The 19,986-nt window shown below is 36.0% G+C and overlaps 1 protein-coding gene across 7 annotated transcripts; it reads left to right on the top strand.

The window, feature by feature from the left end:
- The first annotated feature begins 100 nt into the window (after positions 1-100).
- mlpha (melanophilin a) lies at positions 101-19,878 on the top strand. Of its 7 annotated transcripts, none has more exons than XM_058780255.1 (17): positions 101-350; positions 1,220-1,353; positions 6,362-6,496; positions 7,226-7,343; positions 11,510-11,731; positions 11,864-11,976; positions 14,690-14,731; positions 14,903-14,964; positions 15,548-15,637; positions 15,719-15,833; positions 16,429-16,625; positions 17,800-17,883; positions 18,042-18,260; positions 18,741-18,911; positions 19,068-19,232; positions 19,325-19,396; positions 19,500-19,878. In XM_058780255.1, exons 4-17 carry the CDS (start codon positions 7,234-7,236, stop codon positions 19,551-19,553), a joined length of 1,716 nt encoding a protein of 571 aa, XP_058636238.1. In that variant the 5' UTR covers positions 101-350; positions 1,220-1,353; positions 6,362-6,496; positions 7,226-7,233; the 3' UTR covers positions 19,554-19,878. The 7 variants fall into 7 exon arrangements, with proteins under 7 accessions (XP_058636238.1, XP_058636234.1, XP_058636236.1 ...); XM_058780251.1 differs by having other exon boundaries at positions 7,216-7,343; XM_058780253.1 differs by having other exon boundaries at positions 1,190-1,353; positions 7,216-7,343.
- The last annotated feature ends 108 nt before the right edge of the window (positions 19,879-19,986 follow it).

Below are 19,986 nucleotides of genomic sequence, written 5' to 3'. Positions count from 1 at the left end.
CTGGGTTGCTATATCTGCATTCTCTCCCACCTATCCTTGTGAGGCATTGCTCTACACAGTTAAAGTGGGTGACTATTTTAGCATGGTGAGAATGAGAGAAGCCACAGAACTCCAGGAATAGACTCACAGCGAGCTATAGGCCTCATGTTTCCAACCCTGACAATTACAGCTGCTTACAGGCATGTTTGACAAAGTTATGGGACAGAGGTTAACACTGACTCTGCTGTCAGATACAGACACGGTTGCTATGGCCCTAAAACAAACCCTAACACTGGATTTAAATAACAATGTCAAGTAATCAAGTAATGCCATTATATGTCTGATGGCAGATTCTTCACGTCCGAAGATCAGTAAGTATTTTCTTATTTTAATCAATAATTTCTTATTTTAAAAAACTGTAATGATTTTTCACCATCACTGTTGGACCGTGAAAATTTGTTTAAAATATATATAGTATTTATTTATTTTAATGAAACCACTGATGCTGAGAGAAAGGCTGGAGAGGTAAAGGGCTAATGTTTAACCTTTACTATAATGGCACCTCTTGCCATGCCAAACCCTGTCAGCACTTCTACCAGCCATTTGATGTTAAACTTTTAATGGATTACAAAGCAAAGACAATAGACTGCTGTGTGTTTTCACTGCTGACCTGTCCACATAAACTTGTTCATATTCTTTAATTTATTAATATGTATTAAAATGTTGTTACATTCTACATTTAATTTAGAATATTTATGAAAATATAAATTTTTATTAAATGTTTTAAATAAACGTTTTGTATAACCAGTCAAACATACGGTGGCCGAGAGAGCTCAAACCGCTGCAACTTCAGAAAACACATGCAAATAGAAAAAGCACCAGTAAATCAAGAAAACATCTTCATCAGTTTGACAGCAGGTGCTGCAAATGCGCACAACACAGACAAATAAAGAAACACACTGCAAATGCTCACAACGATTTTTATTTGCAGTGTGTTTCTTTATTTGGTTGTGTTTTGAGCATTTGCAGCGCGTGTTGTAAAATTGACAAAGTTGTTTTCTTAATTTGCAGGTGTTTTTTTCTATTTGCAGCATGTAGAGCTCTCTCAGCCACCGTACAAACTAATGTTTTAAATAGATGTTTTGTATAACCAGTCAAACTAATGTGTGTAGACCCTTTTTTTGGGTTTTAGTGAAGGCTGACTTGTCAGTTTTCTACCCATACCTCCCTATGAACCCAGTGCCCCGTGGGCAAGATCCAACATGCAAAGACTGGGCATCCCTGTTGACTTACTCTGCATGGACTACATCCATTAACGAATTCAGACCAGGGGTGAAAGTACAGATTCTCAGTGAAATCTGTACTCAACTTTGGGTAAGTATCTACCCAAAAATAAACTTTAATAAAATAAACCAAAAAATACAACTTTAAAAAGGGTTAGTTCACCCAAAAATGAGAATTCTGTCATTATTACTCATCGTCATGTCGTTCCAAACCCGTAAGACCTCCATTCATCTTCGGAACACAAATTAAGATATTTTTGATGCATCACGTGAGCTCTCTGGCCCTCCCATAGACAGCAAGGGTCCTTACCCGCCATTTTGGAGCGTATCCACTGAACGTAAACAACATATGCTGTTCTGTGTTAGCTGCGTCACGCGGATACATTGTCTATGTTGTTTGTATATGTATATATATATATATATATATATATATATATATATATATTGGATGGACTTTCCTTTATAAAGCTAGATGTGAAGCAGAAGTCATAAAAACTTTCTATAGACAAAATATAAGAACTTGTATATAAGAGGAGAGACATATAATTAAAACATAGCCTAAACATAAACTTTTTGAAAAGCCACTTTTTTTGTGTTGTCTATTCATCGTGAAAAATTACTCTCTAATTGTTTATTTGAGCCATTTAGAGTTTTTTTTTCCTCAGCAAATATTGATATATAATTATTTATTACTAATTAGATAAATTAATGAGCATTGATATTCCTAAATATTAGTCAGTATATCATTATATTACCACTGGATCCACTCCCTAATAAGAGCATCACTATACATGATTTACAAATAATTGAACATAAATGAAGATTTGTTAACATTTAATTTAAAAAGCATAAGTACAAGTAAACTGTACTGGAATTAAGTACAAATAACATATGGTTTTAAACAAAAGAATATAACAGCTGTTTGCAGGGTTGACCTCTTGATTTAAAACTTTCCAAGTATGTTGGCCTGAGCTGCCGTGAATAGTATTGTGCATGTCTGTCATGTATTTTTATCTGTTTAGCTTGAGGCTCAGCTTTCATGTTTCTAACATACTGGAGGCCACACTGGCACGAGATAAAGTGTGTGCATGTGCGTGTCAAGACCTTCTTCTCAGCTCAGAAACAAATTATTTTAAAGGTGCTCTTCCAAGATTTGCCATACAACTTGCAATGATTTGCAGTCACTCATATCATGATTCGGTTCGATAGACTATACTGGTCTTGTGATACAATACTCTCACAATAATTTAAACAAAGCCTAAATACAATTAAGATGGAAAAACAAAAACCTCTAAGACATATGATAATCAGTCAACAAAAAATATATTAAATACTCTTAATAAACTCCCACTTTACAGCTTAAACATGAAACACTCAACCAGTGTGTGCAAAGATCCATTTGGTACATTAGAAAAGTCACTGAAAGCTCAGCAATGTTTCCCTAAATAAGAGCAGGACTTCCCCTAGCCAGCACCCAAGGCCAGGGCAGTACATTGGGGGCTAATTTTAGAGTAATGAATCAGCCTGCTCATAATCTAGCCCCATTGCACTAAAGGGCACTCTCTAATTCAGCCTCCTAACCTACATGAAGAAAACATTATTATTATTATTATTTTTTATTTTTTGCTTGAACCACTGCTCTGGAGAGGGACATTTCTGATAACCACTAAGACAAAGACACTGCTGCAGGGTATGCAAAATCTTTGTTTATCTACTAAACGCAAGGATAGAAACTGCTGTGTCATTTTGCACACAGTGAAAGATATGAACCTTACTGAGGTATTGCAGAGTGCACATCTAAGACTGCTCTATGATGTGTAAAACTATCCCACATTCATTTTTAGCCACCATGCACAGACATTGCCTGTAGATGGGCGTACAGTAAATAGAAACATTCACTCTGTCATCTTGCCATATGCCTCGGAGGCACTACTGTAGGGTGCACCATTACTTACTAAAGTCACATAAATGTAAAAGTTATTATAAAACACAAATGTTCAAGGAATATTACAATAGGGAAAAAGCTATTGGATTTCAAAACTTTGAACATGGCGGTGTCAAATTATCTGACTTTTTTTATTTTTAATTTAAACACGAGGAAAAGTGTCATACTAAATATCAGCATGTCTGCCATTCAGCGGTTTATTACACATGTAATTAATACCCATGGGTTTATATACTGTGCTCCTTGCTCCTCTTCAACACTGCTTGCATACTTTGATCTGGAACTCCACAAACACAAGCAGGGGGTCCAAACTGTGAAATCAGTGCAGTTTAACTAAATATCAGCAGTCTTTGAAAGTGTGTGCACACTGTGTGAAGAATATGCATGACGCAAATAATCCAGTGGAGACACTTTTAATCCACAAATAGAAGATACACTGGAATAGAATAGAATAGAATATACACCATCACAACACTCAAACGTGACAAACATAGACAACTAACTGAACAGAACAGGGAGTATAATTACACAGGGTTAATGACACGATTTGAACTAAATCAGTAACTAATAAAAATGATAAAGGCACGCTAAGCACTAAAGTGAAAGGGTAAAACTTGAAACCAAGAAACATGAACAAGAACAATAAAACAAGACACAATCCTGTCAGAAAGACAACTGGCCAATCAAATTTGGTTACTGAAACTAACTCTTTCAGTAACCAAATATATATATATATATATATATATACAGGTGCATCTCCAAAAATTTGAATATCATGGAAAAGCTATTTATTTCTTGTAATTTAATTCAAAAAGCAAACTTTCTTATATTCTAGATTCATTGCACATAAACTGAAATAGTTCAAGAGTGTTTTGTTTTAATTCTGATGGTTACGACTTACAGCTTAAGAAAATGTAAATTCAGTATCTCCAAAAATTTGAATATTTTCTCATACATCAATCAAAAAAAGATTTACAAAACTGAAATGTTCAAGATCTCCATAGGGTTTAATTATGCACTCAATACGTGGTTGGGGCTCTTTTGCACGGATTACTGCTTCAGTGCGGCGTGGCATAGAGGCGATCAGCCTGTGGCACTGCTGAGGCGTTATTGAAGCCCAGGTTGCTTTGATAGCGGCCTTCAGCTCATCTGTGTTGTTTGGTCGGATGTTACTTATCTTCCTCTTGAAAATACCCCATAGAAAATCTACTATTTTTGAGTACCTCATGCTTCCTTTTGCTGACAAGCTTTATGGAGATGCTTGTCAGCAGAAGGAAGCATGAGGTACTCTAAAGGTAGATGAGGTACTCCTGGTAGATGGCTGCATTGATTTTGGACTTGATAAAGCACAGTGGACCAACACCAGCAGATGACAAGGCACCCCAAATCATAACAGACTGTGGAAACTTCACGCTGAACTTCAAGCAACTTGGATTCTGTGCCTCAAAATTTACTTTCATCTGAAAAGAGGACCGTGTAGGCCACTGAGCAACAGTCCAGTTATTTTTCTCCTTAGCCCAGGTGAGATGCTTCTTATATTGTTTCTGGTTCAGGAGTGGCTTTGTTCTAGGAAAGAGACAGCTGTAGAGACGCCCATTTCCTGAAGACGTCTGAGCGTGGTAACTCTTGATGCACTGACTCCGGCTTCAGTCCACTCCTTGTGAAACTCTCCCAAGTTCTTGAATCGGCTTTTCTTGATAATCATCTTTTCCTACCACACTTTTTCCTTCCAGTCAACTTTCTATGAATATATTTTGATACAGCACTCTGTGAACAGCCTGCCCTTTCAGCGATTACCTTCTGTGGCTTACCCTCCTTGTGGAGGGTGTCGTTGATCTTCTTCTGGACAACTGTCAAGTCAGTAGTCTTCCCCATAATTGTGGTTACATTCTGTAAACTAGCCCAGAAGTTACCCAGTATTTATACTCAAAATTAATCAAACTAATCATGCTCAAAATGCAATATAAATCTTTTTGGAGATACTGAATTTTTTATATTCCTAAAGTGAAAGTTATAACCATCACCAAAAATCTTAAAATATTTCAGTTTGTGTGCAGTGAATCTAGAATATAAGAGTGTTAGCTTTTTTTTTAATTAAATTGCAAAACATAAATAGTGTGTGTGTGTGTGTGTGTGTGTGTGTGTTTTCAATTTTTAATTGTTATCATGTGTGGGTGTGTGTGTATATACTGTATTTATACTGTATATATATATATACATATATATACACACACACACTGTATATGTTTTTGTTTTTGTTATCATGTGTGGGTGTGTGTGTATATACTGTATTTATACTGTATATATATATATATATATATATATATACATATATATATATACACACACACACTATGTTTTTGTTATCATGTGTGGGTGTGGGTGTATATACTGTATATATATATATATATATATATATACACACACACTGTATATGTTTTAAATTTTAATTGTTATCATTTACTCAACCTCTGAAACAACTTAGTTAATCTTTGAAACACAAATGAAGATATTTTTAATTACACCTAAGTTTTTTTTTCCTCCAATTGAAAGTCCATTACATTAATTCTTTGATGCTTCAGAAAGCCCATAAAGAGACTGTTAAAAAAATGATATGAATCAAGCAGTTTTAATTCTTCTGAAGAGACATGATCGCTTAATGTGCACAGATTTAATTCAGGCTTTTATTACCATATAACTGTTGATCGATGCACATACATCAAATACAGTAAACAGAAAATCAAACTTGTTGGCTTGACATGCAAGAACCAATGAGGTTTACTTACAATTCAACTTGCAATCCATATTTTATATAGATGTCTGAGAAGAATATTGTCATATCTCAAACTCCTCAATATGCCTGCCCTCTATACAGACAGAAATAGTAAAAAGTTCCAGTTCTGTTGGACTATCTGTTGTACAAAACATAATACAATCATTTTAAACTGTTAAAATTTAAATACAAAATAACATGAAATAGCCTAACATTCAATCAGCTGTTTATTTTACAATAAAAAAATAAATCAATAAGAAAAAAAGAATCAATACAACAAAGGCAAAAAAAAAAAAAGAAGAAAAGAAATACAACAACTAATAATATCTTGTTAAACAACGGTTATTATCTTAATGCATTCATTATTCTGTTTATTTCAAGCAAGGAAAGGGTGGAGCTTCTCCTCCACCACATTTCATTTGAAATGCTAGACATGTGATTACGATTGCCATACCTTCACATTATCTGCCTCATCCCAAGAGACTTGGCAAGAGCAGCTACTTGTCTGCAAGCAAGGTAAACAAAATCTTCATTATCACTTGTGAAACTATTTCTGTTAGCGTAAAGCCTGCTTTTAAATGCTTTAATAGGTTAACCATTTTAATGATATTATTAAAATCAGTTGTTCTTACTGCTGTTAAAGTTATAAATGTGAAGAGTGCATGTATGCTGTCACACTGTGATTTTGCATTACTTTCTAATGACCGCAGCAGGTATCTTTAAGACTTGATTCATTTCCTAGGTTCAGTTACTCATGGCTGAAATTATTACATGATCACAACATGAATGCTTTATTTATGAGGAGCCATGACAATCAATGCACTTTGAATTAGAATGACACTACTACCACAGAATGACACTACTATGACACTACTACTAAAGAAAAGTCTTCAGAATGTTTGTTTATGATATTGCAGTTGTTGTGTTACCACTAATTTTCATGGAAAAAATGGAATTTGACAAACTTCATTTGAATTATTAAAAGAGGTGTTTACTCCATTTATTTAATTATTTATTTTGCAGATGTGTTGTAGTTATGAAAACAGTCACACCCAATGAATGGACTTTTGATTATGATTATGACTGCAGTGCTTTATATGATCATGTTGTATGTTCTGTTAGCTCATATTGGAAACCTGTTATATCTAAGGTAGAGAGATGGAATTATAAGAGTCACATTATCCTTAGACTTCTTATTTATGTCATGTTTACTCTTAATTTGGTTTAAAAAAAAGATCAACTAAGCTCCGAAAATGGACAAGAAGTTGGACCTGTCCAGACTAACAGAAGAGGAGGCCAAACATGTGTGGGAAGTCATTCAGAGAGACTTCGTCCTTAGGAAAAAGGAAGAGGAGAGGCTTGGGTAAGGAATTTAATTTACATGATTAAACTTTATATTACCATAGAGATAAATCTGACATGATTTAACATTGGTTACTGGTTACTGTTAGTAATCTGGCAGCAATGACTCCAAAAGACATAGAAGGTTTATAGTGCACTGTGAGATCTAGAATCTACAATTGCATAATTTCTTAATAATCGCTAGCAGAACAAGGTTATGAGAAAGGCCACAAAGTGTGAAAGGCTGCTGTTGTAAAGACATCATGATGATCATGGTACAGTCACAAGGCCTGATCACACCATTCCACAGGCTGGGAAAACATGATGCCCCAGAGCTCTATTCTTTTTGTACAAGGAGGTCTCTGTGTGGCTATTGAATTGTTATTTGGAAGATGATGTTCTTTCTATTTGTTGGCAAGGACAGTTATATTTGGTTAGTTCTTGATTAGACTGTCTTACAACACCCATTATACGTTCCAATGCTGATGGTGAATATACTGGAAAATTCAGTGGAACTTGTGTTACTTAGTTTTGAAATCATTGCATTCACAATGTTAACTGACATTAAAGGACCCCACTGTATGAGTCTTGTTGTAACAATTAGAGATGCACTTATATTAAAATTCTGGCAGGGTTGGTAACCCTATAAATATTTTCAATAATTATTTTATTTAATGTTATGTATAATACTAAATAATACTAAATAATTCTGTAATGTTTTGTTTAAATAAATCAAACATGCAAATCTAAAAACTAAAATCAGACATTTTAAATATTACAAGTGAATTTAGACATCATAACATTATAATGTAAAGCATGAAAAATTCCTAATCACCTTGTGATTTTCCAAAGATTATATTTAACACGTTTTGTAAATTGTTAGTGTTATTAAAGATTAACTTAAGTGCAGGGCCGTTTATAGCCATTTTGACTCCCCAGGCGAAATCTCCCTATTAGCACCCCCCCACCCCCCACCCCCACCCCCAACTCCAACACCAACACCCAAACAAGTTAATTAAGATTACATACAAAATAACATAAAACTGATTATGTAAACTCTCAAATCTTAAATAACAACATTGATACAATTACAAATTATATTTGTGTGTTATGTATATATATATTATATATATATAATTTCTTTTTCAGACATCAGTTTCCTGTCACATTCAAATTGGTTGTCATAATAATGACACTAATTTGTGGAAATTCAGCGCATTGTGAATTCCACAAATCTGAATGCATTAGGCCTATTTGTAAATTGACTGTTATGATAAAACATTTTGCACAGTTTATTATCTGTGATACCATTATAGCCGCTGGATGCCTGTATAGCTCTATGTTACAATCCCTAGTTGCTAAGAAATTGTCATCACACATAGGATTTGGAACTGGAATTGGGAACCGCTGGGCTACATCATGTGTCATTCACTGGTGAGAAAACTTTACAGCACAGTTAGTAAAAGTACTACAATACCAGGAAGGAAGATCAGGTTGTTGTTTGCCTGCCATTCTTGCTCTGTCCGCACAGCGTGCGTGAATGCGCTGATGATGTATCCTGTCTGCGCGAACCGGGTGCTCAGTCAGAGGTACGCAAATACATACATTGACAGGCAGGTAAGAAAGCCAATTAAAACGCTCGGACCGAGAATTTTGATTGGACGGACATTTCTTGGTCCTACAGCTTCCACAGAATATAAATACAGATAAATACATTTAGATCACTTAACTTAATGATTGCTATCAGGATGTGAAGGGACTTTCAACCAGAATAACAAAAAATGTTTCTGAAGACAATCACCTATATATGGCACCTTTAACAATGCATTGGCGCAAAAACGCACACCTTTTAGACCAGTTTCACATAAAACATGATTTCAATACTGCCTGAACAAAATACTGATTTTGTGCACTCTTTACCAATATTTTAAATTGTCCTTTGAACTTGCACAGCAAAAAAAAACTTACCAAAACACTGACAGAACCCATTGATCTAATAGCATTGTTGAGTGCTCCAAATCCAAATGCAAACTTTGCATGCAACAATCAGAGGCAGCAATTGACAGGCATCATCAGAATGACAGTCCTCTAGCCCAATGATGTTGGGGGATCCAGTGGGGGCGGCAATCATATTTCAGGGTGTCCGTGCCACTCTTGATCACAACCCTGTTAAAATGTAGTGGCATTACGTGCGCTCATTGGCGCCCCCTCTAGCTGGTGGTGCTCTAGGCGACCGCATAGCTTGCCTATGCCTAGAAATGGTACTGCTTAAGTGAAAACAAATAAAGGAAAATGTAATTATTATTATTAATTTTATTTGACATGGTCATTGCAATTACATTGGACGAACATGTGCATTTGCAAGTGTTTTAGCACACATGCCAATTTTTAACACTTGTCCATGGGAGGCTTTAAAAAATAAAATTAAAATAATAATAACAATACACAAAAAGTAATAATAACAATACTCATAATATAATGGAAAAAAGAAAATATATCATATAATATAAATGTTAAAATAGAAGCAATATCCACTGTAAATAATTTATATTTAATATATAATAAGGTGCTGGTCATATAATTAGAATATCATCAAAAAGTTGATTTATTTCACTAATTCCATTCAAAAAGTGAAACTTGTATATTATATTCATTCATTACACACAGACTGATATATTTCAAATGTTTATTTCTTTTAATTTTGATGATTAGAGCTTACAGCTCATGAAAGTCAAAAATCAGTATCTCAAAATATTAGAATATTTACATTTGAGTTTGAATAAATGACCATCCCTACAGTATAAATTCTGGGTATCTCTTGTTCTTTGAAACCACAATAATGGGGAAGACTCCTGACTTGGCAATGATCCAGAAGACGAACATTGACACCCTCCACAAAGAGGGTAAGTCACAGAAGGTCATTACTGAAAGGTGTGGCTGTTTACGGAGTGCTGTATCAAAGCATATTAAATGCAAAGTTGACTGGAAGGAAGAATTTGGGTAGGAAAAGGTGCACAAGCAACAGGGATGACCGCAAGCTTGAGAATACAGTCAAGCAAAGCCGATTCAAACACTTGGGAGAGCTTCACAAGGAGAGAACTGAAGCTGGAGTCAGTGCATCAAGAGTCACCACACTCAGACGTCTTCAGGAAAAGGGCTACCAAGCCACTTCTGAACCAGAGACAACGCCAGAAGCATCTTAACTGGGCTGTGGAGAAAAGAACTGGACTGTTGCTCAGTGGTCCAAAGTCCTCTTTTCAGATGAAAGTAAATTTTACATTTCATTTGGAAATCAAGGTCCCAGAGTCTGAAGGAAGAGTGGAGAGGCACAGAATCCATGTTGCTTGAAGTCCAGTGTGAAGTTTCCACAGTCAGTGATGATTTGGGCTGCCATGTCATCTGCTGGTATTGGTCCACTGTGTTTTCTGATGTCCACAGTCAACGCAGCCATCTACCAGGAAATTTTAGAGCACTTCATGCTTCCTTCTGTTGACAAGCTTTATGGAGATGCTGATTTCATTTTCCAGCAGGACTTGGCACCTGCCCACACTGCCAAAGGTACCAAAAGCTGGTTCAATGACCATAGTGTTACTGTGCTTGATTGGCCAGCAAACTCGCCTGACCTGAACCCCATAGAGAATCTATGGGGTATTGTCAAGAGGAAGATGAGAGACACCAGACCCGACAATGCAGATGAGCTGAAGGCCACTATCAGAGCAACCTGGGCTCTCATAACACCTGAGCAGTGCCACAGACTGATCGACTCCATGCCACGCCGCATTGCTGCAGTAATTCAGGCAAAAGGAGCCCCAACTAAGTATTGAGTGCTGTACATGCTCATACTTTTAATTTTCATACTTTTCAGTTGGCCAAGATTTATAAAAATCCTTTCTTTATATTGGTCTTAAGTAATATTCTAATATTTTGAGATACTGATTTTTGACTTTCATGAGCTGTAAGCTCTAATCATCAAAATTAAAAGAAATAAACATTTGAAATATATCAGTCTGTGTGTAATGAATGAATATAATATACAAGTTTCACTTTTTGAATGGAATTAGTGAAATAAATCAACTTTTTGATGATATTCTAATTATATGACCAGCACCTGTATATATATGTATGTGTGTGTGTGTGTGTATGTAATATCTGTAATTTGTTTGTCTGTTTATTTGTATTATACCACAGGGAGCTTAAATCCAAAATTGAGAAGGAAGAAACAAAGAGGGAACTCCTGGGGTCTCAGTCAAACCTGACTGACTCTCACTGTATCCACTGCCTGCAGCCCTTTAAGTTCCTGATGAACAGCAAACGGCAGTGTATGGACTGTAAACTCTACACCTGCAAGACCTGCAGCCGCTACAACAAAAAGGAGCGTGGCTGGGTATGCGACCCCTGTCGTATGTCCAGGTTAGAAAAAGTTCCAACATCTGATAATATTTAGAAAAAAAAAGTACAGCTTATACACTTAAATAAACTATAAAGTTAGTATAATGAATCACTAATATGAATTCTTTACATAACACTTGTTTGTTTTTGCAGGGTCCTGAAAATTGGAACCTTGGGGTGGTACCATGACAATGTGCGCTCTCGCTTCAAGCGTTTTGGCAGCGCAAAAGTGATGAGGTCACTGTACAAGAGATTAAATGAAGAGGGTGAGTGCTATTAAAAGCCTCCTGATAACCTTTATTGTGTCCATATAAGCTGTCACATCATCATCCTGTTTCAGTATCACCAGTCATTTTAAGTGGTTATGCAAGCAAGTGAGTGTTAAGAAGAGATAATGTACAGTCATTAACGTAAAATAAACCTTGGCATGATGATTAGGCCTTGGAATAGAGTGGTCTTGTATTACCCTACAGGAGTTTATTTTGCAATAATGACCGGCTAACTGTACATTATCCCACTTATTAGATAGCTACTCACCATGAAATATTCATTTCAGCTGAACTTATTTTATTATTTCACCTTTATATTTGGACAATCGGCTACTAAATGAATGAATGCAAATATTTATTATCTGCAAACTTCTGCTAGTATTAAAAAAACCATGGCAGTAATTTCAGCATAATACTTAAAATATATACAGTGGGGAAAAAATGTATTTGATCCCCTGCTGATTTTGTACGTTTGCCCACTGACAAAGAAATGATCAGTCTATAATTTTAATGGTAGGTTTATTTGAACAGTGAGAGACAGAATAACAACAACAACAAAAATCCAGAAAAACAAATTTCAAAAAAGTTATAAATTGATTTGCCTTTTAAATGAGTGAAATAAGTATTTGACCTCTTCACAAAACATAGTACTTAGTACTTGGTGGCAAAACCCTTGTTGGCAATCACAGAGGTCAGATGTTTCTTGTAGTTGGCCACCAGGTTTGTACACATCTCAAGAGGGATTTTGTCCCACTCATTGGAGGGGATTGCAGATCCTCTCCAAGTCATTAAGGTTTCGTGGCTGAGGTTTGGCAACTCGAACCTTCAGCTCCCTCCACAGATTTTCTATGGGATTAAGGTCTGGACACTGGCTAGGCCACTCCAGGACCTTAATGTGCTTCTTCTTGAGCCACTCCTTTGTTGCCTTGGCCGTGTGTTTTGGGTCATTGTCATGCTGGAATACCCATCCACGACCCATTTTTAATGCCCTGGCCCTGACGGTACATGCCCCCGTCCATCGTCCTTTTGATGCGGTGCATTTGTCCTGTCCCCTTAGCAGAAAAACACCCCCAAAGCATAATGTTTCCACCTCCATGTTTGACGGTGGGGATGGTGTTCTTGGGGTCATAGGCAGCATTCCTCCTCCTCCAAACACGGTGAGTTGAGTTGATGCCAAAGAGCTCGATTTTGGTCTCAGCTGACCACAACACTTTCACCCAGTTCTCCTCTGAATCATTGGCAAACTTCAGATGGGCCTGTACATGTGCTTTCTTGAGCAGGGGGGACCTTGCGGGCGCTGCAGGATTTCAATCCTACACGGCGTAGTGTGTTACCAATTGTTTTCTTGGTGACTATGGTCCCAGGTGCCTTGAGATTATTGACAAGATCCTCCCGTGTAGTTCTGGGCTGATTCCTCACCGTTCTCATGATCATTGAAACTCCACGAGGGGAGATCTTGCATGGAGCCCCAGACTGAGTGAGATTGACAGTTATTTTGTGTTTCTTCCATTTGCGAATAATCACACCAACTGTTGTCACCTTCTCACCAAGGTGCTTGGTGATGGTCTTGTAGCCCATTCCAGCCTTGTGTAGGTCTACAATCCTGTCCCTGACATCCTTGGACAGCTCTTTGGTCTTGACCATGGTGGAAAGTTTGGAATCTGATTGATTGATTGTTTCTGTGGACAGGTGTCTTTTATACAGGTAACAAACTGAGATTAGGAGCACTCCCTTTATGAGAGTGCTCCTAATCTCAGCTCCTTACCTGTGTAAAAGACACCTTGGAGCCAGAAATCTAGGTGATTAATAGGGGATCAAATACTTATTTGACTCATTAAAATGCAAATCAATTCATAACTTTTTTGAAATGCGTTTTTCTGGATTTTTTTGTTGTTATTCTGTCTCTCACTGTTCAAATAAACCTACCATTAAAATCATAGACTGATCATTTCTTTGTCAGTGGGCAAACGTACAAAATCAGCAGGGGATCAAATTATTTTTTCCCCCACTGTATTTGACCATTTTAATTTGACCATAATTTCACTATCAACAATTTCAACAGATTTCTAAAAACATTTTCAGCAAACATTAAAAACTCATCAGCTTAACAAGAATGATCATCAATGATCAGTTCAACATAGTAAAGCCTGTGTATATTGCCTTTCAGATGAAGAACAGCAAGAGACAGCAATGGCTAGACCCATGTGTTATCATTATGTCTGTGTGTATTTAGTTACCAAGAGGATTTGTTTATCAGACAGTTGAATTCAAAGAACTCTGCAGAGGCTGTGTCCCAAGTGCCAAGGCCATAACTGGGTCACATGCTGTGTCTGGGGCACTGCAGAACTTGCTGATGTTGTTTATGGACTTGCACGACAGGACATGTTAAACAGAAAAAATGAGAAACCTTGGCTGAATGCACATATGGAGGTGCAGATCATTTAGCCCAAGGTTAAAGCCGACTGAAGGGACAACTGTATTTGGTTTACAGCTGTACAACTGTTAATGTTCTATGTTTACTGTTATATAGGTTCAGTATATTTTATTGTGGTATTATGTACAACAACTTCTATCAGAAGTAATTTCTCAAATATTGAATTTGTTAAAAATGCCTGATAAATCAGTTAAATATTCAAGAATGTCTATTTTCCCCCTTGTATTCTCATTTGCACAAGACCAGCACTGACGTTATTGTCCTTTGTTTCTTTAGGGCACCGTGATGATGACACACAGAGCATGCCTGATGTGCGCAGTGAGTACACAAATACATTCATGGTGTTGCGAAGAAAACTATAGGAAATCAGCTTATGCTGTCACAGAGAAAACTGAGGGCACTTGGCCAAACTGTGTTAACATTTATCAGTACTGAAGCTATCCCTTTTCATAGTGTACCACTGTAATATGTAATATGTTTTATTCTTAGATGTATATAATGGTCATGAAGATGAACATTTGGATGCATCTGAAGCTCAACGTTATAAGCAGGTAGACTAAATTTCGTCATGCATTTGAATTGATGTTTCAATATGCATTTCAGGGGCTTTTTTTAAGGCTTTCGCGAGTTAACTTAGTGCACTGTAAAAAAAAAAAGAAGTTGAGCCAACTTAAAATTTTAAGGCAACCAGCTTCAGCAGATTTGAGAGTTTTCTCAACTTGTCGTTCTAAGTTTATACAACAAAAATGTGAGAATCTCCCACAAAAATAAGTTGAGCAAACTCAAAAATCTGCTGAAGCTGGTAAAAAATTGTTTTTTAAGTTCGCGCAACTTTTTTTTTTTTTTTTTACAGTGTGGCTCATTATTTTAGAGCAGAGTGTATTAGTGGTACACATTTTGTGTAGTGCATAAGGGGACCAGTACTCTATGAAAGCCGGGAACATTTTTTTTGTAGTTTAAAGTAGTTAAATGTATAGCCGTTGAGTGCTATACGTTATATCATAAACCCCTGTAAACATTTTTAAATCATTGTCTAGAAGCAGAGTGAGAATATTTTAAAGTGTGCAATTATGATAACAAAGCTCTCTTAAACCAGTACTTTGAAAGTCTAAAATCACCTTGACTTTTTCTCAGATGCGAAAGACCAAGCGTCTTCTCTCTGTCCACCCCATGGATCTTGACATGGATGAATATAGCACTCACTCTCGCAGACAGTCTGTCCAGGTATTGAGAGGACTCGTATTGTTATAAACATCCCCTCTTATGGGCACTCAGGCATTATAGACACTTTTCTCTATTCTCCAGTACATCCATGAAGACAGAAGTCAGCGGAATGATGTAGAATACAACTCTGACATGTACCATCACCATCATCATCGCATGAACCGCAGGAAAAGTCTCGACAAGTTCTTGCGCCCAGGTGAAGCAAACACATTCTGTTGGTTTTCCTTTCTTTCTTTGTTTCTCTTCCTCCTCCTTTCACAAATGCACACTTTTACAAAAAAAAATCTGGGATTTTAGATTTCAGTCTAAAAGGATTTGCGCATGCACAAAAATGTTTAGATTACACAGAAATACTATTAATGTTGCCTTTGCCTATACAATATTACACCGCTAAAATAAAATAAGTTTTTTGTTTTGTTTTAAACCTTGTTTTCAGAGAATGTATTGCAAATTATTGTAATTTTGATAGATGTTTTTATTGTAAAACATACTGAATGAGAAACCAATTTGTGATGACATAACCTTTTGAAAATTACTTGCAAAAAATTCATAATGTAGGGTTATAATGCGGATGATTGGAGTCAAGGTTAAATATATTAAAAGGTTAAGATGTTAAGTACTACAAATCTTATAGTTTTAAAATATTGTATTTTAATGCCTGTTTAATTAGTATGTTAGTTGTATAGTATAGATGCATTATTCTTGATATTCACCAGGGGACCTCTGATGGATTTTTTTTTTAAACAGCAATAAACAGATTAACCAATTTGTCTCTTTTATTTTTGTTTTAGATGATGGCACACACTCTGAACACAGAATGGTACGTGCTCGCTCTCTCTCGAAAATCAACTCCTCTGTGGCTCCACGCCAGATCTACCTGGATACTTCAGAGGAGGAGGATATGTTCCGTTACCCCGTCTATCAGCTGCCCCCACGCCGCCGCAGTCGAGCATCATCTCAGGAAAACATTCATCAGAGTGCACCACCGGTACGATCAGAGATTAAGGGGCTTTCTTTGCATTCATAATATAATTATACATCTCAGTGAGGCAAAATGAGCAGTTTTCAGCATGTGATTTCATCAACAAAACCCCTTGACAAAAACTGATATGACTTAGCTCTTCACCTCATGTGGGTGTAAATTATTTTAAACATTTAAACACCGTCGATGAAAGGTTTGGGGTCAGTAAGATTTTTTTTTTTTTTTTTTAAATAATATTTTTATTCAGTAAGGACACATTTAATTGATCAAAAGTAAAAGTAAAGACTGTTACAAGATTTTCAATTTCAAAGAAATGCTGTTTTGTTTGAACTTTCTATTCATTGAAAAATCCTGAAATAAAAATGCATCACAGATTTTACAAAATAATAAGTAGTGCAACTATTTTTAACCTGATGAGATAATAATAAGAAATGTTACTTGAGCACCACATCAGCGTATTACAATGATTTCTGGAGGATCGTGTGACACTGAAGACTGCTTTGCCAGCTTTCCCAACACAAATGTCTTTTTATAATATATTAAAAGAGAGAAAAAAAACAACATTATTTTAAATGGTAATATTCACAATAATTTCTAGCGATTATCGCCGATTTGATTGCACAGATACTATTTAAACTAAACTGAGCTAGACAATGACACCTCTGAATTCAATAATGAAATGCCTTTAACTGAAAATTGAGTGTTTAATCTTATCATTATACATTACTGACACTCTATCCTCCAATTTGATACTGTTAAGTGCTTTGACACAATCTGTATTGTTAAAAGCGCTATATAAATAAAGGTGACTTGACTTGACTTGACTACTATTTTGCTTTTTTTTTTTTTTTGATCAACTAAATGTGGCCTTGGTGAGTATAAGAATCTTCATTCAAAATCATAAAAAAAAAATCTTACAGATATTTACAGAAAAAAATATATCTTGATATTTGAACATCTTGTAAAAGTACTGTTTTTTTATTACACCTTTTAATAAATGATTATAGGTTAGACTAGTTTGAGTTACCTTAAGTTTTGTCTGTTATTGTAGTATGATTACGATGAATGATTTACATTCAGATGGCTTCTTTCTAACTAAGTCTGACTGCCTTGTGTTCATTTCATCAATCAGCAACTTTGTTTTTTTTCCCCCTTTTTTTTCCCTGTTGCTGCGAGTTAGATCAATGAACTCAGCAAGAGGATGTCTGCCATCGAGAGTCTCTTAAATCGACTGGAAGAGAAAATTACTTTGCCTTCTGATCAGGTATGATTAAAACTCTCAAAACAGAAACACTTTTTATTCCAGAACATCTTATTAGGCAATAGTAGAGCCGCCCTTTGTATTAAAAAGTTTGGGCTAAAGGTTTCATAGGTCATTCTCTCATGATTTTAATATTAAGTACTTATGTTGAATGTCTGTAGCCTGTCCAGCCCACATCAGGGCAGATGGAGGAGGAGAAGCTGAGGAGAAAACTAGATGAGCTGATGAGTGACAAAGCGCTTTCCTCTGATGAGGACGAGCCGAAGAGGCCTCCTCAGTCCAAAGGGTCCGCTGTGAGGGGGAACCAGGCACCAGTGGCCCCTGCATCCCAAGAACCCCTGAGCTCGTCCAGTGATGAGATGCCCACTGAAGCACAAAAGGTGAGGACTCAGACAACACACGCATCCAAGAAGGCCAAAAAATGCAGTCTTTGTGCAAGGTAAGGTTTTCCTGATGAAATGTATTTTAATGTTTTGTCAGTAGAGCAATTAATGCAGATTCAGGTATCTCGTTATCAGAGTACTAGTGAAATACAAGTGGGTTTTAAAAGTCATGAAATTTACCACAAGCTTCCCGTAAAATATTTTATAGAATGCCAGAGCACAAATACTTTATTAATCATCTTAAAAAGCAGAGTTTTATCGCTAGCATCTTTATTAGCATAACCAAAGAAACAACTGAAAGAAGTTCATAGCACCCCTGGGTTATTTTCATAACTAATCTCTATCTTATCTAAATACCATGAAGCATTAGCAGCATTAGCAACTCATTTAGCTATAACCTTAGCCATGTTAATACCTGACTACAGTCATTTTAGGGTTTTAATGCTGATTAGGCTTCTCTCGGTTAATTGCTTTCAGAGATCCACCGCGGCGGCCCTATGCGACATCACAACTGAGATTCTAAGAACAATTAATGCCACAGAAAGCGCTATGAACGAGTTGGCCCCCTCAAATCCTAATGACAGACTTCAGTTAGCGGGCACAGATCTTAAGCAGGCTGATGATGCATACAGGGAACTTGAGGAAAATGTAAGCTTGTCCCTCTAATAGATATTATTATGTTTGTGTGGAGGAGAGAGATTAGACACTTGGATTATCAATGGCATAAACAAGCGGTTTTATATTACTTAAGTGTGTAAGATATTTGTTCAGAACTCTATTTTCTTTCTTTTCTTTTCACTGCAGGTGTACATGAGTGCAGGGAAGTCCTTCGATATGGCGAAAAAATTGCAAATGATTGAGCAGAATACCAAGAATCACTACGGCAGCCCTTTAACTGATTCAGAGCTCTCTGAACTGGAGGACCAGGTTGCTTTGGCAGCTTCCAAAGTTCAGAGCACAGAAAGTGAGGTGAGTAACTATCTATCTATCTATCTATCTATCTATCTATCTATCTATCTATCTATCTATCTATCTATCTATTTATTTATTTATCTTATCAGGTCTCAGACATTGAGAGCAAGATAGCTGCTCTAAGTGCTAAAGGATTATCATTTGATAAAGCCAAGAAAAAGGTGATCTGAACTGAACAAATAATCTTAGTAAAATTACATTTATTTTCCCAGTTTTCTTGCATATTTGAACTAATTGTATGTTTTTGTTAATATTTTCTTTCAGGCACTGAGTATACAACAAAAAAGGAAGTTTTCCCAAGACAGAGTACACTTTTAAGTGTAAACAGGACATCATGTTAATTTCTTTAACATTTTACATATTCCCTATGTCATGCTATCTGTGCCTATATTACTATATTACTTCACCATATGTTCAGGATTTTCTGACACTGATCTTGACTTAATACTAGTAAACCCTTTGTCTTGTGTAAATTGTATTAGGACTACTTAATCAAATCCCAATCTAGCTAAAATCGATATTAGTCAAAATAATGAAACAGTTTACAGAAAACAGGTGTCAAACAAGTATTCATGCCAAGAAAAATAGGATTCATTTCTGTTAATGTCTTTGTTTTCCTTGCCTGTTTTGTTCTTCAAATTGCTTGTCCAAAGATTTTAATAAATATATTATTAAAATAATTTTTTTTCTTTAGTGCATTGATAATTTTTTTGTTTGTTTTTTGGAGGTACACTAAAGATGTCATTTTATC

Source organism: Onychostoma macrolepis, chromosome 06, assembly GCF_012432095.1.
Source record: "Onychostoma macrolepis isolate SWU-2019 chromosome 06, ASM1243209v1, whole genome shotgun sequence".
Lineage (NCBI taxonomy): Eukaryota > Metazoa > Chordata > Actinopteri > Cypriniformes > Cyprinidae > Onychostoma > Onychostoma macrolepis.
Note: the sequence above shows the minus strand (reverse complement) of the source record. Positions and strands in the feature narration are given on the sequence as shown.